This window comes from Mastomys coucha, unplaced genomic scaffold (genome assembly GCF_008632895.1).
Source record: "Mastomys coucha isolate ucsf_1 unplaced genomic scaffold, UCSF_Mcou_1 pScaffold21, whole genome shotgun sequence".
Classification (NCBI taxonomy): Eukaryota; Metazoa; Chordata; class Mammalia; order Rodentia; family Muridae; genus Mastomys; species Mastomys coucha.
Window position 1 is genome coordinate 25,399,669 of NW_022196904.1, and position 25,078 is coordinate 25,424,746.

Consider the following 25,078-nt stretch of genomic DNA (forward strand, 5'->3'; position numbering starts at 1 on the left):
GACAACATCTGCTCTTAAACTCTATGTAAACAGATTGTATCTGTTCTTCAGATGCAAATTTTCTCCATAACCAAATTTATATTGTATATTTCTATAGGGCAGAAATTAAAAATATATCCAAGTCACCACACATCATATGGCCTACAAGCCCATTAAAATTTAGGAATTTTTTGTTTTGAACTGAGTATATTTTTGTTAAAAAGTTGTCATTGCCCTTAAGAATGCTTCAAAATGCATCACCAACAGAATACAAGAGACAGAAGAGAGAATCTCAGAGATAGAAGACACCATGGAAAACATTGACACAACAGTCAAAGAAAATGCAAAAAGCAAAAAGTTCCTCACCCAAAACATCCAGGAAATCCAGGATGCAATGAAGACAAAACCTAAGGATAGTAGGTATAGAAGAGAGTGAAGACCCCCAAGGTAATGGGCCAGTAAATATCTTCAACAAAATTATAGAAGAAAACTTCCCTAACCTAAAGAAAGAGATGCCCATGAACATACAAGAAGCCTACAGAACTCCAAATAGACTGGACCAGAAAAGAAATTCCTCCCGTCACATAATAATAAAAACACCAAATGCACTAAACAAGGAAAGAATTTTAAAAGCAGTAAGGGAAAAAGGTCAAGCAACATATTAAGGCAGGCCTATCAGAATTACATCAGACTTCTCACCAGAGACTATGAGAGCTAGAAGATCCTGGGCAGATGTCATACAGACCCTACAAGAACACAAATGCCAGCCCAGGCTACTATACCCAGCAAAACTCTCAATTACCATAGATGGAGAAAACAAGATAGTCCATGACAAAACAAAATTTACATAATATCTTTCCACAAATCCAGCCCTACAAAGGATAATAGATGGAAAACATCAACATAAGGAGCAAAACTACACCCTAGGAGAAGCAAGAAAGTAATCTTTCAGTAAACCCACACAAACTTAATTCCACCAATATATCCTAATCAACTGAAATCCAAAAATATGAGGAATTAGAAATTTATTGACTGTCATCCAATGGTCTCTCTAATTTGGTAATTGGAGAAATAGATCCAATATTATACAATCCATTTACACTTTTAGCTTGTTTGTGACAGTGTCTTGCTGTATACAACATAATGGTCTTGAGATCTTGCTTCTCCTATCTCAGTATTATTAGTATTATTGTTTATTTCATGTTTTCACACTATAGTATGGTTTTCAGAACAGCTTACATATTTTAAAAGTATTTATATACCCAAAAGAAATGTAGACAATTAAATTGGGAGGGGTTTTGTAAGAGAACAACAAAGAGTAAGACTGAATGCTTTGCTTGACGTTTGTAACTCTTGTATCAAGTTACCACAGTAAGAGCCAAGATTTTAAGCTCTACTAAATATAAAACAAAAACACTTTATATATTTATGTTCATTTAAAAAATATTAATAGTGGTGTATTATTTTGAAATATACAGTTAATACATTTGGAGTTATTTAAAATTAAAAAAAAAAAAGAATGCTTCAAAACTAGGCATGGAAGTAAACACTAGTCTCAGCTTTTCAGATGGCTGAGGAAAGAGGATCATTCAAAGCATGAATTTGAAGCCAGGCTGGGTTCAACAACATAAAAAAAACAAGAAACCCTAACATGAATCAGTGCTTCAGGAGCTGCCTCACTGAGACTTGGAGCTCCTACTCCCATCTCTCAGAAACACTTGTAACTAATTCATTGCCCCCTGACCCCCACAGTGTTCTAACTGGTGATTTTCTGGTGGGTCTCAGGTAAGTCAGAGAAGAAAGAAGCCTAGCCTATCTCAGCAATGCGGACAGGGTAAGCCTCCTCCTCTGCCCTGCCTCATTTCCTTTGTCTGACATCCAACATCTAAGATACTATACTGGCTTCAATCTCTCCTGGCTTTTCAGCTGATCCAGTTTCAGATTCCCTGGCTGCTTCCCAGTCATCTTCTGACCTCTACATGCTGGAGTACTCTAAGGCTTGCTGCTGCTTCAGCACCACTCAGTTTTGTAGTTTTAAATACCACCTATTAATCGACAGTTCCTACATTCTATAGCTATGGACCTCAGCTCTCGTCTCTCTATGTGTGTTCACCTATCTGCTGGAAACCACACCTTTACCAGGTATCCCAGACCTATTATTCTAGATGTCTCCTCTTCCTTACTGCTCTTAGCTCAGTCAACAGCAGTATTAGGAAGAAACCCAGGTACAGAAAGAAACCCTGGAGGCATCTTTGATTTTCTCCTTCCTCCCTCCCTCCTTCCCTCCTTCCCTCTCTATCCCTCTCTTCCTGTCTTATTATCTATCTCTGTCTGTCTCTCTGTCTCTCTGTCTTTCTCTCTCTCACATACACACACACATACAGAGAGATACCAGCATTACATATAATTCCAGTACTTGAGAGGCAGAAGCAGGCAAATCTTTCTAAATCCAAGGCCACCCTGATATACCCACCCAGGAGCTACATTGAGAGACCCTATCTCAAAACAGACAGAAAAAAATCATAAAACTAACTTGGGAGAAAGAAGCAGGCAGATCTCTGAGTCAGGGCCAGCCTGGTCTACAGAACGAGTTCTAGGTCAGCCAGGACTACATAGAGAAACCTTGTCCTAAAAAAACCAAACCAAACCAAAGTAAATCAATCAACCAAACAAAAACCAACACAAATGCTGCCCAAATATAAAAGCCTAATCCATAGGACCCATGCAAAAAAAACCGATGTGGTAACATCCATTTGTAACCCCAGCACTCCTATGGTGAGATGAGAGGGGGAGACAGAAGTTTCAAGTCAGCTAGCCTAGAGTATATGTGGCGGTAGCAAAAACAAAAGTGACCCTGCCTCACTAAGGAGGAAGGTGAGAACCAACTCTCAGATGTTCTCTGATCCCTACATGTGCACAGTGGCATGTGCATGCCTGCAGTCACACTCACACAAAACAAATACTTACATGCAAACCACTCAACTCCAGTTTTCAGAGTTTTGTGAGATAAGCAAAGTTGAAGAAATAGATGGTGCTAGTGGCTACACATCATGTGAATGTTTATTACTAAACACTTGTAAACAGTTAAAACAGCAAGCTCTACAATTATATGTATTTTACCTTATAAAAATCTAGTTCTAAACTAGACATGGTGGTACACTCCTGTATTCGTTACCCTGGGAGGTGGAAGCAGGAGAGATTCAAAGTGATCCTCAGCTATTCCATGAGTTCAAGGCCAGTCTGGGCTACACAAGACCCTGTCTCAAAAAACAACCAACTCCCTCCCAACTCCCCCCATATGCCCCCCCCCCAAAAAACAAATGAATGAAAACTAGTAACAACAATACCTACTTGTCTCCTATGCGAAAGTTCCATTCCAAGCTGCTACACTCTCTTGCCTGGATTACTGTTATGGCCTCTAACTACCTTCACTCACTAACACCAGATTTACCCTAATAACAACTCCCTGAATTGTATGGGGCTTGACCTTCAGCTGTTCCACCTGCAACCTGAACAACTTGTACAACATGGAGGAGATGAAGGAGCACTCTTCATTCTCTGTAAGAACACTTAGCTGTCTCATCTAGTATATCCTGTCACAGGTCCATGGGCCAGACCTTATCAGCTATCACTGTTAACTGTCAGGAGACTATGAAGGGTAATCCTGAAACAACATGGCTGAAAAACAGAGTTTCTTAGTAAGAAAAAAGAAGAATGGACACTAGAGGGCGAATAGCAGCCTCTCCTCAGGCGGGGCGAGGAGGGAGGGAGGGAATATATGATGAGTATGGGTGTCTGGGATAGGGATGGGATATAGGATGTCTGAAAGCTGAACTGGAACAGCCAGGCTTGAGGACATTTTCTATTTGCATTACAGCACACTTTTCACACCTAGTGCCACAGACTTTCCATTTGTCTGGTCTACCAGGCCTGGAGCACTTTCTGTTCTTACCCATCTCTGCAAGCTGGTAGCCCCTTCCCCAGTTATTTATCAGGAGGGTGGTGTACAAAGAGCAGAAAGCAAAGCAGGACAGCTGGCTGGGACCTGCAGGACCTCTACAGTCAGGAAGTGTTCACAGGGGTTCCTCCACATCCAGCTAATTTCTTTCCTAGTTCTGAACATTTTACCATTAGCTTAAGTGGCAGGAAGCCTAGTTCCTATAAAGGGATGTGCTCTGTGTATACACAGCAATGGCCTGAGGCACAGGAGAGGGATCAGATGCACAGGACACTGAACTCCTATGTGTTACATCTGGTTGATTTTTGTGGTGCTGAATACAGAACCCAGGACCCCAAGCCCTGCCCAGAGGATTTTAGGCAACTATTTTACAGATGATCCGATTTTAAAGAAAAGAGAGGCTGCAAGAATATGTCATTAATCAATCATATGAAATCTAAACTGACCAGCAGCCATAAGGATTTATTCAGAAAAGCTAGCTCTACCTAAATTATATTCTCTGAACTCTTTTTACTTCTGATTACTTACTATTTTCCCATGAAATCTAATTTCCCCTTGGATTTTTCTTTCTTCCTTCCCTTTCTCTTCCTCCCTCCCTCTTTCTTTCAACAGGGTTTCCCTGTGTAACCTAGGCTGGTCTGCAACTCACCATCCTCATCTCTTAGTCTCCTGCTGGGAATATAAGTGTGTAGTACCATACTTGACTTCCCTGGGTTTCCTAAACTACCTAATAATAGCTTGGACTGTTAGAAGACCAATTCACATGCACTAACCCCTCCAAGAAATGCAATCATTCACTAGGTCCTCTGCAGGCCTATCATGCATTTGTAATGTTCTCTAAATTTTTCACACTTGGAAAATGTCCAAGCATACACAAACGCAAAGCAGAGAGTATCACTATGCACCCATCAAAAGGCTTCCATCTTGCATTGTGACATAATTTTCATCTATCCCCGTCCTCCATTCTTTTATGTCTTGAAGTAAAATCCAATCAACCAAGAGGCAATACATATTCAAACTTAACTCAAATTAACTTTTGTTTATTTGGTTTTGTGACAGGGTCTTTATGTATCCCCAGCTGTGCAGGAGCACTCTCTGTAGACCAGGTTAGCTTCAATATCAGAGAGATCTGCCTGCCTCTGCCTCCTGAGTGCTGGGATTAAAGGCATTCACCACCACCACCTGACCAACTCAAATTAATCAATGTCTAAATTCTGTTCCCAAAAGGTCGTTTTGCTTAGTTATCTCTCTTAATTCTCTTTTAATCTAGAATAGTACCTTTACCTATTTTCATGCAACTGACTTGAACAAATCAAATCAACTAACTACAGAACAGTCTACCTCCTGTCAGATTGGTTTCTTATGGTATTGTGTAATTCAGTACCCCATATTTCTACAGACTCAACGTTCATTTTAGAGGTTTGATCAGATTACTTCAGGGCTTTTTCCTGGTCTTTGTATGTTTTTGTTTTTTGTTTTGATTTATCTATTTATTTATGTATATGAGTACACTGTAGCTGTCTTCAGACACACCAGAATAGGGCATCAGATCCCATTACAGTTGTGAGCCACCATGTGGTTGCTGGGAATTGAACTCGGGACCTCTAGAAGAGCAGTCAGTGCTCTTAACTGGTGAGCCATCTCACCAGCCCTGTATTTTTTTAACAAGAGGAAGAGGTACAAGATAAGGATACTAGAAGTGTAACTCAGCAGTAAAACACACCTGCTCCTGGGTTTCATTCCAACACCAAAAGGAAGGGAAAAAGGATAAGAAGGGAGGAAGGCAGGAAGGGAAGGAGAAAAAAGAAAGGAAAGGAAATTATGTGAAGATATAAATTTTCATACTGTGTAATTTTCATACTGGGAGACATCATCTGCCTTGATTCTGGTGACAGTGACCACTGAGACTGGTCACTGGGATTTGGGTACAGAAGATCTAATCCCTCCTCTATGTAATCCCTCAGCAACCTCTCACCACATGGCTTTGTTCTTTACTACCAGCCACTATCTGAGTAACTGAATTCCTCATGGTCAACAAATGTCTCTTCTAACTGTGTTGTCAATTCCAAATTAAAGAGTGCTGAGATGCTTTATAGACAAGTTTCATTAACCCAACTGGGCTACTTGGTTATTATATAACATACCAGAAAACCAAAAATCTGTTTAATTCCTTACTTTTCTCTTTTTATTATTGTTACTGGTGTTTGGTTGGTTTTTAAAGATTTATTTTTATGTGCATTGGTGTTCTACATGCTGTGTGAGGGTGCCAGATCCTTTAGAACTACAGTTACCAACAGTTGTGAGCTGCCATGTGGGTGCTGGGAAATGAACCTTGGTCCTCTAGAAGAGCAGCCAGTGCTCTTAATTGATGAGCCATCTCTCCAGCCCGTTTTGTTCTAAGACAGGCCTTGGTTTGGACTGGGACTTGTTATAAAGATCAGGCTGGACTAGAACTGACTGAGATCCTCCTGCCTCTGCTTCCTTAGTGTTGAGATTAAGGGTGTGAGCTACCAGAACTGGCCACTTTTCACCCTTTTAATTAGTGATTTGGATTAATTGCAGAAACCAGGAAAGTAAAAAGGGCCCATTGTGGAAGTGGAAAAGGAGCAACAGAGAGGCAACAGCAGGGTGTAAGTGATCTGAAGGAGAAGGGAGGGGTAGAGAGGGGCTTTAATTAGGGATGGAAGAGGGAGAAGATAAGTACAAAAAAGGAGCAGCATAATAGAATGTCTGAAAAAGTCCTAAGGAATCATACTATTAACTATCTAAACATATTTATATGTAAGTGGCGTGTATATATATTATATACATACATAATTTAAATGAAATGTTCCAATTTTCCTAAGCTTCCAAAGGAGAGAAATTAAACCAATAGTCCTACCTAGCTAAGATGCCTGTGAACTGAAATGACCAAAATGGCCCAGTAACCCTAACGGTGCCACAGTGGCAAGCACACCTTGACAATACCAATAGTTCTCTAATTAAACTTAAAGCCCAGTCAACAAAGGAAAATCATGCCTGGTTCTGGAAACTTAGTCAACTATCCAGGGATAAAGAAACCATGTATCTTGGAGGAGAACCTTCAAGTACCACTTAACTAAACCATCATAACCCCTAACTATGTTCTAAATATTTGTCCTTATTCCCACAGGTAAGTGTAGTACTCATCCCTCATCAACAAAACTTTTCTTTGTAGGAGACCATTAAAGAGAAACAAAATCAATTAAAATGCAGTGTTGTGGAGCCCAGTCCTAACTGATACATCTACAATACAGCTCCTGCGCCTAACGCTCAGGGATTATTGCAGACAGTGGGGCAGAAAGCCAAAGAACAGGAAGATTGCTCAAACTGTGTCACAGCAAATGTCACAAGTTACACCGCAAAGCCTTACCAACAAGCCATGAACAAGGACACCACCAACAGGTATGCTAATGTGATGGTAGCAGGGGGCATCCAAGGCTTCAAGTGAAAAGCATATAAATGTTATCCAATACCAAATGATCACATGATCAGCCCTAAAAACATACATACAAGTAACATCATACAAACTGATCAAGTTATATGTATATTTAGGGGAAAAATATACGTATGTATACACATAAAAACTTAAGAAAAACAGGCCACAGGGCTGGCGAGATGGCTCAGCCGGTAAAAGCACTAACTGCTCTTCCGAAGGTCCTGAGTTCGGATCCCAGCAACCATATAGTGGCTCACAACCACCTGTAATGAGATCTGACACCCTCTTCTGGTGTGTCTGAAGACAGCTACAGTGAATTACGCTGGAGTGAGCGGGGCGGGCAGAGGTCCTGAGTTCAATTCCCAGCAGCCACACACACGGCCATCTATACAGCTACAGTGCACTCATACACATAAAATAAATAAAATAAATCTTTTTTTTAAAAAAAAGAAAAGAAAAACAGGCCACAAATTTGAAAGAGAACAAAGAGGATGTGTGTTCAGTGTACATGAGAGGGTTTAGAAGGAGAAAAGAGGAAATGTGAAATGATTATAATCTCATCATTTTAAAGATTTATATTATTTATATGAGTACACTGTAGCTCTTTCCAGACACACCAGAAGAGGGCATCAGATCCCTTTACAGATAGATGGTTGTAAGTCACCATGTGGTTACTGGGAATTGAACTCAGGACCTTTGTAAGAGCAGGCAGTACTCTTAACCGCTGAGCCATCTCTCCAGCCATGTATGTATGTATGTATGTATGTATGTATGTATGTATGTATGTATGTATGTTTCTCGAGCCAGGGTTTCTCTGTGTAACCCTCTCTGGCTATTCTGGAACTCCCTCTGTTAACCAGACTGGCCTCGAATTCACAGAGCTGCCTCTGCGTCTGCATCTACCTCTCTGCCTCTCTGCCTCACAAATGCTGATATTAAAGGCATGTGCTACCAACACCAGGCTAAAAAAAGTTATTTTTACAAACTGAGTTGGAGCCAGGTGGTGGTGGTGGACAACTTTAATCCCAGCACTCAGGAGGAAGAGGCAAATGGATCTCTGTAAGTTTGAGACCAGCCTTGTCTACACAGTGAGTTCCAGGTCTTGGGGGGACAATTTGAATTGGTTTCACTTAAAAAAAAGAAAAAGAAAAAAGAAAAGGGTCTTATTGCATCCCCAGCTGGTCTGGATTTTACTATGTAAACCAGGCTTGACCTGAACTCGTATCCACCTGCCTCTGCCTCTTGTGTGCTAGGATAAAAGCATGTGCTATCATATCCAACCCCATATAAGCCATATAAGAATATTTTGTCTTTGTTTTGTTTTGCTTTGTTTGAGACAAGGTTTCTCTATATAGTCCTTACTGTCCTAGGACTCGTTCTATAGATCAGGCTGGCCTCAAATTCAGAAATACTTTCTTCTGTCTCTCAAGTGCTGAGGTTAAAGGTACGTGCCATCACTGCCCCGCAGAACTTCCTTTTCTCATTAACAGTAACAATCTGGATTTTCATTTGGCATAAATAGTTAGGAAATAGTTCACTATAATTTGCTATAAAAGATCTACCAGTTAATACTAGGCATGGTGGCACACACTTTTAATCTCAGCACTCAGGAGGCAGAGGCAAGCAGATCTGTGAATTTGAGGCCAGTCTTGTCTACATAGTTCTAGGACAACCAAGGTTACTTAGAGAAACTTTACCTCCAAAAATTAAAAGAAAAAAAAATCTACTAGACAAAACAAAGAAATTCAATGGATTTTTACCTTTGGGGGGGAGCCTTAATTCCATAAGGTTAATGAAAATCACACTTTTAAACAATTTCTAAGATTTTCCACTATTTCTGTACAGTATTTTTGGCATATATCTGACAAATGGTTACAATCCTAAACTGAGGCCCCGAAGAGTGAGTCAATACAGAAGTTTCTTCAGACAATTGTAGGAGTCCAAGGACCCTGTCAGTGTGTCAAACAATGAGGCAAGCTTCAGGGAGGTAAAGATGTGATTCCATGTCTGCTTGTGGAACTTGAGAATCAAAAATGCCCAGTAAAAAAAAATGCCCAGACCCCTCAAAGCCTATGAATTCTGAGGGCCCACAGCTATGCTGGGTTTCTGGACTGTCTTCATAGCACCTGCCTAGGGACCTGGCACTCAAGACAGGACCCAAACTGAAACCAGAACCGTGCAGCTATCAGCTGGGTAATGACAGTAAGTAGCATCCGTTCACTACATGAGGATGGTGAACCCGTCCTGCTGCCCTCATTCCTAATCCCTTTGGACACTCTCCTCACCCTGGCCCCTCTCGGGTCTCTCTAAACCAAAGCAGCATTTTTCTATCTAACTCTCCTTAGGGCTGTGGGTTGGCTGAGAAAGTAAAGGTGATTGCTGCCAAGCCTGACAATAAGGGTTGAGTCTCTAGGATTCATATGGAAGAAGAAAAACAACTCCTGCAAGCAGTCTTCTGAGCTCCAATGTGTGTGCAGTGGCCTACACATGGGCAAACACATACACAAATAAATAAAATATAATAAAAAATACAATAGGAGCTAGACAGATGGCTCATTGGTTATGGGCACTAGCTGATCTTCCAAAGAACCCAGATTAAATTCCCAGCAGCCACATGTTAACTCATAACTGTCTATAACTCCTCTTCCAGGGGATCGAACTCCTTCACACAAACATATATGCAAACAAAACACCAATGCATGTATAATAAAAATAATTTATATATATGAAATTTAAAACTAACTGTAAATTCTCCCTCTGTTCACTCCCTTTAAAGTCCAGGAGGGGCCTGCCCTTTAAACACTCTAGGTTGGCTCCTGTTTCAGAGGCTCTGCACCAGCTGCTCCCACTGTCTCAATCTCTTGGGTCTGTTCCCTCATCACCTTCTACTCTTTACTCACATGTCACCTACTCAATGACTCTCCTTCCAACCCACTTCCTAAGGGCACACCATTCTCTAGTACAGGAAGAAATTCCTGACTTCATTACCACACCCCCATGACAGTGACAGCACTGGACACCAACAAAGTATGCAATTAATACACGCAGAATTGCTGCATAAATCACAAGCAAATATGATTTAATAGTATTATATTACATGACTTTCTAATAAATACAAACCTAGCCTTGCGGTGGTGGCGCACACCTTTAATCCCAGCACTTGGGGGGCAGAGGCAGTCGGGTTTCTGAGTTCAAGGCCAGCCTGGTCTACAGAGTGAGTTCCAGGACAGCCAGAGCTATACAGAGAAACCCCGTCTTGAAAAACAAAATAAATAAATAAATAAATAAAATAAAATACAAACCTAAGACACAGGACTGTCTATTATGAACTACAGGTTTAACTGTAAACGGTTTTAAACTGATTGAAAATGAAAGAGATATCAATCAACTCAATTCAGCCAGCTTGGCATTTTTAAAAACACGAAACTAATACACACACACACACACACACACACACACACACACACACACGCACACACACACACACACACACTCCTCTAGTGGACTTTCCTAAGACTCAAGAGATTCAGTGTATTCCACTCTTAAAAAAATGTCCAGGTGGGATGTCAAAGCTTTGGACAACTAATAAGTTCAATATGGAAAGACATACTTTTCCTTAATACACATTTTAATTTTACTGATAGCTTTGAGACTCTATTGGGAAGGGTCCTGCCAAATCTGTCAGTGGGCTTATCCAATGCCTCCTGGCTACTTTACAGGTATGTTCAATGGACATAAAATAAATATACTCATTTACGTAAAATAAATAAATAATTCTTTGAGAGAGACAAAGAGACAGAGACAAAGAGACCCTGTTTCAAAAAAATAAACGTCAAAGTTTCAGCAGTCCCACACAAGGCAGACATCTTTTAGATAAGAGGAAAAGCAGCACAAAACACAAAAGGGAAAGGAAGATGCTGCCATTCGAGCCAGGTAAACACCAGAGAGGGCAGTGTTCTGGGGCAGCAACTGGTTCTACTGCCCATTGTTCCAATTAGAGGACATCTTCCTGGCATGTCTCTCACACAGAATGGCCATGCTTCAGAGGCCTACCAGCACTTGCTAAACCATATCAGAAACAGTAGTACTAATAAGACCATTCACTGGGTACAGTTTTTTACAAGTAATAACTGCTTCTGCTCTTCAGGAGAACACTAGAAGGTGGGCGGTAATTCTACTGTATAGACAGGCAAACTGAGGCTCAAGCTGCATGGGCACTGAAAAGCAGAGCCATTTTCTAAACTCAGATTTTCTGACCTCATGCTCACAGCTTACACGGGGTAGCATGAGAGTATCACAGGTGCTAGTCAACTAGGAACCATCACAGTCACAACTCATACTCTAACAGCAGCATTCAGGGTAAGGAGTAGACCCCTGGAAGTCATACAAAGGACAACCCTATGGAAATGTTAGAGTGGCCACACACACACACACATGCAAGCAACAACTGCAGCTCCTGGAGCCAGGCATCACTCACTGTTTGTCTATTTAAAAACACACATGAGGGAATGGGGCCCAACAAATCATACTTTGTGAGAGCATTTACATACTTCTACAGGGCTTTCTTTACACACAATCCTGCTTCCATCATAGAGGTATAGTCTGCTCTCGGCTGCTGTGACAGTTATGTGACTAGGAAAGGTCAGTCTAGCTGGAAAGTTTAAAGGCTAGAAAGCCAACAGCACAGTATCAACAAAGGCAATGTACTGCTGCATCTCCTGGCAGAAAGCGGGGCAAACAGAGAGGAACATGAGAAGCATCCCCTCTGCAACAACCCACTTTCAAGTTAACTAACCCAGCCCTTCTAGAGCTACAACTCATGTAAGAAGAGCAGGAATTGCATTTATCAGCCTAATGACCCTAAAGGCCCCATGTTCTTCTCCACTGTTCATACATGAGAAATAAATTTTGCTGGAGATCAAGCACACCAAACTATAGCAAGTCACGATATGCAATGCCAGCTTTAGATTCCTCACCCCAGAGTGAATGTTAAAGCCTCTCGAGTTTTGATTATAAAACGGGGGAAGAGGTAGGAAGCAACAAAACAACAGGAGAAAAAAATCCAAATGCTTAGCTTTTCCATCTGAGTTTGGTTAACATAGAGGAGAACCCCTACTGACCTAACTACCCTGGTAGCATAGGAATTCTAGAAACAGCAAATACTGCCCTAGAGGAAAAGGATAATGCTGGGCTGGTGAGATGCTCAGTGGGTAAAGTGCCAAACCTAACAACCTAAGTTCTAGGAGAGCGGTCTCCTCTCACCTCCACAGGTGGGAGTCATAATGAGCCAGCATATGTACACATATACACACAAATAAATCCAATAAAATGCAATAAAATTTATAACTTCTATGGGTCTGCTTGAGATACATTTTAAAACTAATTTATAAGTCAACTGTTTCACATAGAACAGGCCCACAGATTCCAAAACCCATCAACAGCAAGAAGTTTCCAGACTAACACTGGAACCAGAAAGCCTGTTTAGTTTATTATGTATAAAACTCATGGTAATAGTCCAACTACCTTAATCAGAATTTCAATGAGGAAAGCCAAATCAAAATTGTAAACTGCAACAATCAGAAGCATTTCCTAGCCCAGTATGGTAGTGCACACTAGCAATCTCAACACTTGGGAGGATGAGGCAAGAAGACTGTGAGTTCAAGGGCAGCCTTTGTTAGTGATATTCCCTATTATATCACCAACCAAATCAACAACAGAACACATGGTAGTACATACCTAAAATCCCAGCACTCAGGAGGTAGAGTCTGTCTCAAAACAAACCCAAAAATCAACACACACACACACACACAAAACAAAACCAACCAAACAAACAAACAAACAAAAACACCCCAGTGATTCACTATGTTTCTATGTATCACAGAACTAACTGCCCCGGCTAGGAAGCAAAGGTACTTCTTACCCTCCATCACTAGAGACAAAGCCATACAGCTCTCTCTAGCTGTCTTCTCAAATCCCAGGGTAAGAGTTGAAGACAACAGTAATATGCATGGATAACATAAGATGTAAGGCTCACACAAACTGCTCTTACACGAGTTCCTACATAAACCTACGAGTGCTCCATCATCTTAGGGTGGCAGTCCTAACAGTGAGTGCTTAATACTGTTCTGCACTTCCTGTGGGGAGATGGGAGATGTAACAATGTGCTTGCAAAATGTCATACCTTTGTCAAGAAATAATCATCTGGCAGTGGTGGCGCATGCCTTTAATCCCAGCACTTGGGAGACAGAGGCAGGCAGATTCTTGAGTTCGAGGCCAGCCTGTCTACAGAGTGAGTTCCAGGTCTCCAAAAACAAAAACAAAAAAGTCAAACCAAAACAAACAAACAAACAAAAACAAACACACTATAGCTATAAACATAGTTTTTATAAAAAACAAGGGGGACTGGAGAGATGGCTCAGCAGTTCAGAGAACCAACAGCTCTTCCAGAGGTCCTGAGTTCAATTCCCACCAACCACATGGTAGCTTACAACCATCTATAATGGGGTCTGATGCCCTCTTCTGGTATGTCTGAAGAGAGCAATGGTGGTGTATTCATATGCATAAGATAAATAAATAAATCTTAAAAAAAAAAAGCAAAAAAAAAGCAAAAAAAAAAAAAAAACCACAGCGGTGGGCATGAGGGCTCATAGATTGCTTTGAGCTCACGCCAGCCTCAACTACACAGTAAGTCCAGGCCAGCCACAGTAAGAAACTGTCTCAAGCAAACAAACAAACAAAAACAATAAAAAACAAAGCAGTGCATTTGTGTGTGCTCTACAATATATTCATGCACAGTCTGGAATGGCATATATCAGGTACATAGGCATCTTGTGGGGTGGAAATACAACAGGATGAGGAATAAAAGCACAAAGCTCTACATTTCTATTTGTTGTGGAGGTATGGATGAGGTCTCATGGGCACAGGCCAAGTGTTCTATCACCCAGCTGTATGTCCAGCCTTTCTTATTTTATTTTATTTTTTTGCAATAGGTAATATACAGCCCAGATTACACTTTTACCCACAATCCTTCTCCTCTGACTCTTTACCATTAAGACTGTAGTGTGGTGCTATCACATCTAGCTAAGTTTTACATTTTACTGTTGCTGGTATTGGATCTGAGAACTCACACCCTGAACACTGACTCTAGCACTGAGCCACAGCTTTCTTATCCTTCTCAATAATCATTTAACTTACTTAAAATAAAAGCATCAGAACTTGGCAGGGGCCAAACTTTTTACGAGAAGGATATATCAACAGAAAGAGGACAAAGGCTGTTATTGCTGCAGCTTGGAAAAACTGAGGGTCCTCACTGACATTTGCAGTACATTTTCCTATGGTGACAGTGCTTTACCTCAATGTCCTGGAGACTGAATTCCTTCTGATCTGTGAAGTTTGCAGCCCCAGCACTGAGTTCCATGAGCATCTTGGCAATCTCGGGCTTTATGGCTGAGGTCAATCTGCTGGCTGCTTCCATTACATGCTCCTGCACGTCTTTGAGCTGCATGGCGGCCTTTGAATAGTGTGAGTTCCTGAATACGGTGCTGAAGAGATCTGTGAGGAACGTGCTAGCACGGCAAAAGACATTGAGGGCATCCAGGTACTTAGAGATGCCCTGCTGGATGTCAGCAATGGGAGTAGAGTGGGGCATGGCATGGTGGCAGCTGCCTGCAGCGGTCAGACTGCCCAGCGGGGCAGAGGGGGCCGTGGATGCCAGGGGAGCGCTCAGTGCTCTGCCCAGCTCAGGCATCGGGTACTGCTGGTGCTGCTGCACCTTCTGCTTGGACCCGCCAAGCAAGAAGCGCCGCTTGTAGTCCATCTTATTGTCCTGGGCACTGCAGCAATACATGCGGGTGGGGAATTGTTCGGGGGACCACTGGCAGGTCAGGGTTCTGAGTCCTTTTTATTTCCAAAACTGTAGCTAGGTATAAAAATAGTGGAGTTCTGCAAATCTAAGTTTTAAAAAAGGCATTTCCATGAGGCAGGTGACCATGTGATCCAACATAAAGGTGAGAAAAATAACAGATTTATATAATTAATATTTTCAGTGTAGGTAGGAACTATAACAAAAAAATAACAGTGTCCGAAATGCTCTGTAACTGTTCAACATCCTACCCTCAATGAAGATATGCTTGCTGAGGAAAATGTTTACTTATAATTGCTTTGCAAGAATATTTTGATACTTACATTTACAATGGCAGAAAAATAACTTAACTTTTAAAATGTAATATAATGTATCTTCTATATACCAAAAAGGACCCCAGCTGGTCAACAGCATTTAGGCGGAAGAGGTTACTTCACAAGAAGTCCTTAAGGAAGAACACACCTCTGCAGAATTCTGACAGAGCCTGCCTGTCAAATCCATTTACCTGGAGAGCTGTTTCTCAGTGTTAAAAACTTCCAAATCTCCTGGAACGGTTTCTGGGAACAAGTTTTCTTTAAACATGGCATTTGTTATCGTGTGTCTTCTCCTTTCTTTTGTTTGCTGAGGTAGCGATTTCCTTGTAACATTAATAAAAAGTGCTTCCAGACTGGGTTGGCCTGCAGTTGTAAAGTCTGAAGCAAGAAAGCACAGATGTATTCATAAGGCCTCTAAGTCATTTCCTGTAAGAGGAAAGAAAGAAGATGAAGTAAGGGAGGCTGTAGGACAAAAGCAAATCTGAACACTTCTACAATGCTGTATCCTGTACTTTGACACCACAATAAGCTTCATGAAAGCTCCAGCTATGAGAGGAGGAATGTTAGAAAACTCCTTGGGGAGCGGGGCAGTGGTGGTGCATGCCTTTAATCCCAGCACTTGGGAGGCAGAGGCAGGCAGATTTCTGAGTTCGAGGCCAGCCTGGTTTACAGAGTGAGTTCCAGGACAGCTAGGGCTACACAGAGAAACCCTGTCTCAGGAAAAAAAAAAAAAGAAAGAAAGAAAACTCCTTGGGGGTCAGGCAGTGGTGGCACACATCTTTAATCCCAGAACTTGGGAGGCAGAGGCAGAGGGATCTCTGAGTTCAAGGCCAGCCTGAGCTACAAAGTGAGTTCCAGGACAGTCAGGGCTATACAGTAAAACTGTATCTTGGGGGAAAAGGAGGAGGAGGAGAAGAAGGAGGAGAAAAGAAAGAGGGAAGGGGAGGGTGGGACAGAAAGGAAGAAAGAAAGAAAGAAAGAAAGGAAGGAAGCAAGAAAGAAAGAAAGAAAAAAAAAGAAAAAAAGAAACAAAGACAAGCTGGGAGGGGGGGGGGGTGGCCCACGCCTTTGATCCCAGAACTTGGGAGGCAGAGACAGGTGGATTTCTGAGTTCGAGGCCAGCCTGGTCTACAGAGTGAGTTCCAGGACAGCCAGGGCTACACAGAGAAACCCTGTCCGTTAGACAGGAAAAAAAAGCCAGGGGGAAAAAAAAAGACAAAACAAGCTAACTTGCTCATTTCTTGGGTTGGAGGCTAAAGATGTGACTCAATATGCATGAAGCCCTGGGTTCAACTCCCAGCACTGCATAAATTAGCTGTGATGGCTCACACCTCTAATCGCAATATCCAGGAGGTGGAAGAATAAAAAGTTTTAAGGTTATATTGTTAACCTAGTGTGTTCCAGGCCAACCTAGATTACAGGAGATCCTTCTCAAGAGAAAAAAATACAAAGAAGAAAAATGCTTCAAATTCTAACAAAGCTAATGCAGCAAATTAACTGTGACCAGACCAACTAACTAACCTAAAGCTGGTTAAGTGGCAATACTTTGAACACGGTCTGCTCAACATTTGGGCATTCCTTTGTTTCCTCTTCAAAGGGCTCACAAACCTACAAGAGGATTGGATAAGTTCAGTGGTCCCTGGCATCCACAGGAGACTGGGTTTAGGGCCTAGAGGTCCCCAAATCTGAGGGTTCTGAAGACACATATATAAAATGGGATAGTATTTTGCAAGCCACCTGTATACACCCCCCTCCTTGTACAACTTAAATGAGCTCTATAAAACACAAGCAAAGTGCCACACACCTGTAATTCCAGGTCTTAGGAAGCTGTTACAGAGGACAGCCTTGACTTTTGAGGCCAGTCTAGATTAAAGAACCAAGTATTAGGCCGGGTAGTGGTGGTGGCTCACACCTTTAATCCCAGCACTTGGGAGGCAAAGGCAGGTGGATTTCTGAGTTCAAGGCCAGCCTGGTCTACAGAGTGAGTTCCAGGACAGCCAGGGCTACACAGAGAAACCCTGTCTCGAAAAAAAAAGGCAAAAAAAGAAAAAAAAAGAAAAAAATATGTATGTGTCTTGTACAAACACAATTCTAAAATTCCACATTTATTTGCCTATTTATGTGGAATTTGAAAGACAAACTGTAGGAGTCTGTTCTCTCCTTTTATCATGTGAATCCTAATCAGGCTTGGCAACAAGCACTCTTGCCCACTGTACATGGGACACCATACCAGGCAGAATTAATTCTTCTAAAAAGAAGATTTATGTATTTTATTTTATGGGTGTTTTGTTTGCACATATGTCTGGGCATTATGAGTGTGCCTGATGTCTGCAAAGACTAGAAGAGAGCATCAGATCCCCTGGAACTGCAGTTACCAATGGTTATGAGCTGCCAAGGAAGTGCTAAGAATCAAACTCAGGTCTTCTGGAAGAGCAGCCAGAACTCTTAACTGTTGAGCCATCTCTCCAGCTCCAGAAACTACTTTTAAGAAAACTAAATACAGGGGGAGAGGAAAGGATATGATGACAAAAAATATGGAAAAAAATCTTAATTTATTTTTAAAATAACAACAACAAAAGAAAGAAAAAAACGAAAAAGAAAACCAAATACAGCACTCTGGAGGCCAAGGCAGGAGGAGTTCCATGAGTCTGAGACCAGCCCAGGCTAAGTGTCAGAGCAGCCTGAGCTAAAAGAATGTCCTATCTCAACAATCAAACAATCAAAAATAAATAGATACAAATTCTGGCCCTGAGACATATGAAGTGGTTTATGCCTATAATCCCAGCATTTGGGAAGCTGGGGCAGAAGGAATGCAGATGTTTGAGGTTAGCCTATGTATATGTATATAGTGAGTATCAATCCAGCTTGAACCTTGGAGTAAGACCCTGACAAAGGGGACAGGGCAGGACTCTGGGGCTGAAAAACAGGAACACTAACACAAGAAAACTATTATATGGTTCTCTGAGAACTCTATGGGGACACTACCAAGCACACAAGTGTGACTATAATAAGGAATATTTGAAGGACTGATGACTAAGAAGCCCACAAATCTGATGAAAATGAAACTATACATCCAAGAGAGTAAAATACATCCTAGTGAGATAGACTAAGAGAGCCACATTAGGATACATTAGGATCAAAGCACCCTAAGGCAAGTCCACGCTGTGAAGAAGCAAGTCAGCACAGAGGTAGCTCTCCTCATGGTCATTAGATAATGTCACCAGACACTGAACCCTGAGCCCCTGTTCCTACTCTAAGTAGGGCTTTTTAGAGCATTAAGTCAAAACACTTTCAAAAAAAAAAAGTATGTAATCTTGTTTTATATTTCAGTTTAAAGACACCTGATATGTGTTTATCACACACAAGGCTTTGGGGTCAATCACTAGCACTAAAAACAACCCCCTCAAACTCTTATTAGTATACAGCTGATTTATGTGAAATGTAGTAATCCTACTCAAGAGGACTTTACCTTTATGACTAATCAGTTACCTGCCAGTGTTTGTCTCTAAATGGCATTATATTGGAAATTAGTTTCAGCATATAAATTTTGTGTGAAAACTAATATTCAGTTGACTTTTGCACTCTTGCTTTTGGACAGTTCCAATCTCCTACAATGCCAACCTGGACTATTGAGCAAGAACCCCTACCTCAACTCTTGCCTAACAGGCCCAAGGCCTTAGGTTTAATCCCCAGATTGGAAAACACTCCATAAACTTCACTTTATAAATACTATGTTTCTAAATTAGCAGACAGATTTAAAAATCATAATAAATTCTAAATCTGTGGTTGATAAGATGTGTGAATATAAGCCGGGTGTGGTGGCGCACGCCCTTAATTCTAGCACTTGGGAGGCAGAGGCAGGCGGATTTCTGAGTTCTAAGCCAGCCTGGTCTACAGAGTGAGTCCAGGACAGCCAGGGCTATACAGAGAAACCCTGTCTCGAAAAAAACAAAAAAAAAGAAATGTGTGAATATTATGCTAAGTGTAGTCAGGTTTCATGACTAACACAGTGGTGCATAGATATACAAGCATGTAGCCATATACATAAGATAATAAAGTAAAAGATGTTCATTTAAAAAAAAATAAATGTATACATATGCACACAAACATCAGCTGTGAGTATATTACTTGAATAATTTTTAAATGTTTTAAAGATTTATTTTTATTTTGTATTTATGAGTGTTTTGCCTCATGTGTGGGTGTGTACTGTGTGCCTGATGCATATGGAGGCCACAAGAGGGCCCCAGATTCCCTGGAACTGGAGTTGCAGGTGATTGTAAGCCACTATGTGGGTGCTGGGAATTGAACCCATGTTCTCTGCAAGAGCAGTCAGTGCTCTAAACTACTGACCTCTCCAGCCCCTATACTTTCCTTTTTTCTTTTTCTGTTTTTCAAGACAGCATTTCTCTGTGTAACCCTGGCTGTCCTGGAACTGACTGTGTAGACCAGGTTGCCTCAAACCAGGAGATCCACCTGCATCTGTCTCCCAAGTGCTGGGATTAAAGGTGTGCAACACCACTGCCTGGCTCCTTTCTCTCCTTTCTTTCCTTTCCTTTCCTTTCCTTTCCTTTTTGGTTTTTCGAGACAGGGTTTCTCTGTGTAGCCCTGGCTGTCCTGGAACCCACTCTATAGACCAGGCTGGCCTCAAACTCAGAAAGCCACCTGCCTCTGCCTCCCAAGTGCTGGGATTAAAAGTGTGCACTACCACCACCTGCCCCCCCCCTTTTTTAAAGAAAATTCTCCCTGATGCTGTCTGTCCTTCAAATGCATTTCATCTGCATTTATCTTCCTAAGGACTAAACTATTAAAAAATATTTCTTTCATACCCTCTTAATAAAATGATCACCAGGAAAACATTCAGAAATATAGGAAGCCGCACACAGTATGGACATAAGTACTCACTGTGAAAGGCTGTACAAGTTAGTGCAGCTATCCAGTAATACCTTCATAAATCCTAATGCTACTTACAATTTGCAAGCACAACAGAAAATTACACTCCGGTAGGTTAAATGGCACCTTTTCAAAACAGGTGAAAAAGTTCTTAATAGATTTAAATACAGACAAATTACATTCATTCCTTCGAACTATCCAACAAGTTCTACTTCAAACAACAGAAAATATTCTTGAAACTAGATGGAGAACCAGTGTAAGAGCAACCTTGGGCCCCCAGAAAGAAAATGTGAAGTGCTATTCACTCAGGAAAGTGGTAGCAAGCACACTTCCCTCTAGGGGAGTCACTAAGAGAGTGGCCTTGCAGGTCTGACTAGCTGGGTGAGGTCCTGGTTCTGCACTGACCGGTAATGTGACCTTGAGCAAGTTCTTTATCCTCTCTGTGGAGGTGTCATCATCTATAAGCAGAGATAATAAGAGTAACTACTGTTACTGAGCTAAATGAGCCCATACATATCAAATACAGAATAATGTCACATAAGAGAAGGTAAGCAGGCCTCATTATCTTTGCTTGTCTGGAAAAACACTAGTGATAAACAACAAAGGTTTTGTTGAGTTACCTAATCCCTAAACCAAACAGAAACCTATCTACCTACCCTAGGATGGGAGGTAGCACATGCTTCATGAACCCTAATGTCTACTTCAATACACTAAGCAAGGAGAAATTAATTCATTAGAAGTTCCTCCAGGACAGAGAAACCTGGTCCTGAAAAACCAAAAAAAAAAAAAAAGAGAGAGAGAGAGAAGTTCCTATATTGCTATAATTTGTAAATATAGAACGTTTGTGTGTTTGTGTGTGCATGTGTGTATGCTGCTAGGGATCAAATCTACCTCACCATGGTAGGGAAAGTGTTCTTCCTGATCTAAACATTACATCCTTAGCCCCAGCCAGAAAACAGTTGTCAGTCCATTTCACTCATTCAGGCAACAGAGAACACAGAGCAGCAAGCAGCTCTGCTGTCAGCAATGAAAGGGTACAAGGCGATTCACTGAAGGACCACAAGAGCTTACCTTGACATTCTCCCCAATCCAGGTAGCATAATGGTAAAGCTCTTCACGAGAGAATCACAGCCTAACAGGAAGGTTTGAGCCGTGGTCTATTTAAATGTAAGCCACTGCTGAGAAGACAGAGAGCTCAAGAAATGTGTTGTATTCTAAGATACAGCACAGCAGAGCTGACCACTTCCTAGAGCCCACAGAGTCAAAGGGGCACAATGAGGCAAGCAATGCTTCCTGGAGGAGCTGGGTAAGTGCCCAGCTCTAAATGGGCAGCTACAGAGATGAGGAGTGGGAAACAATCTAAGTAGCTTCATCTTTTCCATACTTCCCTCTGATCACCAGGTTAGCCAGCTTCTACAAAGGAGACAGTATTGCCGGAAAGAGGAACCTCCAGCCAATTACCTACCTAAGGGTTTGGTTGTTTGGTTAGTTGTTTTAGGGGATAGCACCAAGGGCTAAGCTTATGATAGAACTAAGCAAATGTTCTACCACCGAGCTACACTCCAGTTCAAGAAACACGTTCATCTTTTTAAGTTACATTTATTACATTTCTTTTGTGTGTGTGTGACACACATACCACAGTGCACGTGTGGGGGTCAGTTAAGTTGGAGGAGTTGTTTCTCTTCTTTCACTATGTAATGGAAGACTCTTTTGCTGCTAAGTCAGCCCTGAGTTTGTCATTAATAATCACTTGCTGGGCTGGTGAGATGGCTCAGCGGGTAAGGGCACCGACTGCCCTTCCAAAGGTCATAAGTTCAAATCCCAGCAACCACATGGTGGCTCATAACTACCCATAATGAAATCTGACACCCTCTCCTGGTGGTCTGAAAACAGCTACAGTGTACTTATAATAAATAAATAAATAAATAAATAAATAAATAAATAAATACACAGTCGTGTGTGTGTGTGCATGTGTGATCACAAGCATGTGGTAGGAAGAGATAGGCCAGTGATGTCAAGTGTCCTCTTGACATCACTCTGTGCTTTCTCCCCCCGCAACATTTATTTAAAAAAAAAAAAAAAATCACTTGTTAATGAAGACAAGCTGGAACGTCTTCAAAAGACACTAAACTAGGTGTGGCACATGCACTCAGGAGGGTCTCTGTGAATTTGAGGCCAGACTGAGTTTCATAGTGAGACTCTATTAAAAAAATAAAGACTAACTAGGATGAAAAGAAGATCAGTTCTCCCAAAATAAGACGAGGTCTTATTATGTACCCCAGGCTGACTTTAAACTCAAACAGCTGAGGATTATCTTAAACTTCTGATCCTCCTGCATCCACCTCTCAAGTACTGAGATCAGAGGCTGCATTATAACCTTGTGACATTAGGCCTGGTTATATGTGATCTTGAGACTAGAACCCAGAACTTCAAGTATGATAGGCAAACACTCCTCCCTAGCCAAGAAGTAGGCATTTTAGACCCTACAAAAAGACCTGTAAAAGCCAGTCTTAAGCACTTGTAGAGAACTTAGGTGGCTGAGGCAGATGGATCCTGAGTACAAGTAAGGACTCAGCTACATACTGAGTTTGAGGCTAGTGTGAGCTACACAGAAAGACAATGACTCAAATGATATAGAAATAAATACATAATTGCATAAATAAATGAAAAAAGCCAAAAGAGGAAAACTTCTCTTCTGAAAATTTTTTGAATGGTATCCTATGTGACACTTGAGAATCAGGAAATAAGAACTATGATTACATGATGAAAGACAGAAAGAACTGAAACTGAAGTAAGCTACAAAAACATACACATGTGTGTTGAATGTGGTGTCAGTGCTGATGTATGTCCTGCTCCATCTCTCTCTGCCTTATTCCTCTGGCACAAGGTCTTGCTAAACCTGGAGCTAGGCTAGCGGCCAACAAGCCTTGAATCTTCCTGTCTCTGCCCTCAAAGTGTTGGGGTTATGGGCACACATGCATCCAGACTCAGCTTTTTACATATATTCTGGGATCTGAATTCAGGTCCCTATACTTGCACAGGAAGTGATCCTGCCCTCTGAGCCATCTCTCTACATGTAATATACACACATTTTTTAAAAAGTGTTAAAAAAAAAAAAGTGTTGAGGCTGGGCATGTAGCCAAAATGAATAAATAAATAAATCCAAAACCAATGAAAATGTTTTGTGTAAAGTACACAGAAAAGCAAAGGCAAGAATACAAGCCATATTTCTTTCAACTTATAATGTGTTTTAGTCTTACCTGTATAGAAAGATGTAATTCTTCACTGAACAGAGAGCTCACTGACTCAGTAAGATTAGCAAGCCCTTGAGGTCTCCTGTCTCTGCCCCCAGCAATTAGATTCCAGGTGCACAGTGCCTTGCCTGGGTTTTATGTGGGTACAGGAGATCCAAATTCAAGTCCTCACATTTACACAGCAAGTACTTTATCCACTAAGCTATGCCCCCAGCTCTGTAATTTAAAAATATTCAATGTTTTTAATCTCTAAATATAAGCAGACAAATGGCTCAACTATACCATGTTTTCTTTGTTGTGTTTCTTTTCTTTTCTTTGTTGTGTTTCTTTTCTTCCCCAAGGCAGGGTCTCACTATAAGTGACTTCAGTTGACTTCATATTTAGGGTGACCCTCTTGCCTTGGTCTCCTAAATGCTGTTTGTTGTTTGTTTGTTTTTAAGACAGGTTCTCACTATATAGACCAGACTGACCTATTAACTCACTATGCAGCCCAGGCTGGTCTAAAACTCATGGTCCTCATCCTCCTAAGTGCTAGGATTGTGATGCGTGGACTACCACAGACAGCTTTAGCTTTAGTTACCTCATGTTTGACTTTCTAATGTTTCATGGTGACAATATGAAATTAAATAAAAATCTTTCATCCACTTGAATTGAAAATATCAGTCTTAAGCTATGCATGATGGCGCCTGCTTTTAATCAAAGCACTCAAGAGGCAGAAGCAGGTGGATCTCTGAGTTCAAGGCCAGCCTGGTCTATGAACCATAGTAGAGCTGTCTTGAAAAATCAAAAAGGAAAAATGAAAAGGGGAGGGGCGGGGATCAGTCTGATTTATCTTTTCCTTTGCCAAAAATATTTCCTAGCTCTCCTGAAAAGAAAGAATTCTCAATCCAGTTGCAATGTATGCCCCTAATACCATTTCCTACCAAAATGAGTCAGGGCTTATAAGAATGGCTGATTCAGCCGGGCGGTGGAGGCACACGCCTTTAATCCCAGCACTTGGGGGGCAGAGGCAGGTAGATTTCTGAGTTTGAGGCCAGCCTGGTCGATTCTAGAGCTAGGGATGGCTCAGTTGGCAGAAGTATTTGCCTTGCAAGTATGAGGACATGAGTTCATTTCATAGAGCCCTTGTAAAAGTCCTGGGCGTAGTAGCTCAAGCATGTAACAGAAGAATCCTCAGTTAGGGCTTGCTGGTCCAGCAATTCTAGACTAACTGGTGTGCTCCAGCCCAAAGACATGCACACCCACCTACATCCACAAAGGCACACACATTTTACGCATTTAAAAAAAGAAGAGGGTCAATTCCCAGCAACCACATGATGGCTACAACCATCTGTACAGCTACAGTGTACTCATATACATAAAAAT

At 41.4% G+C, this 25,078-nt stretch overlaps 1 protein-coding gene across 7 annotated transcripts in view; it reads right to left on the bottom strand.

Annotated features, from left to right (window-relative positions):
- Kiaa0355 (KIAA0355 ortholog) overlaps nucleotides 1-25,078 on the bottom strand; it is an 86,127-nt gene that overhangs the window by 40,753 nt on the left and 20,296 nt on the right. For 5 of the 7 annotated variants that reach the window (XM_031386175.1, XM_031386170.1, XM_031386173.1 and 2 more), the window contains exon 2: nucleotides 14,746-15,995. In XM_031386175.1, the coding sequence (XP_031242035.1) occupies nucleotides 14,746-15,240 (495 nt within the window). In that variant the 5' untranslated portion in view covers nucleotides 15,241-15,995. Of the gene's footprint in view, nucleotides 1-14,745; nucleotides 15,996-17,090; nucleotides 17,178-25,078 lie in introns of those variants that run through there. The other 2 variants (XM_031386174.1, XM_031386172.1) reach the window with 2 other exon arrangements.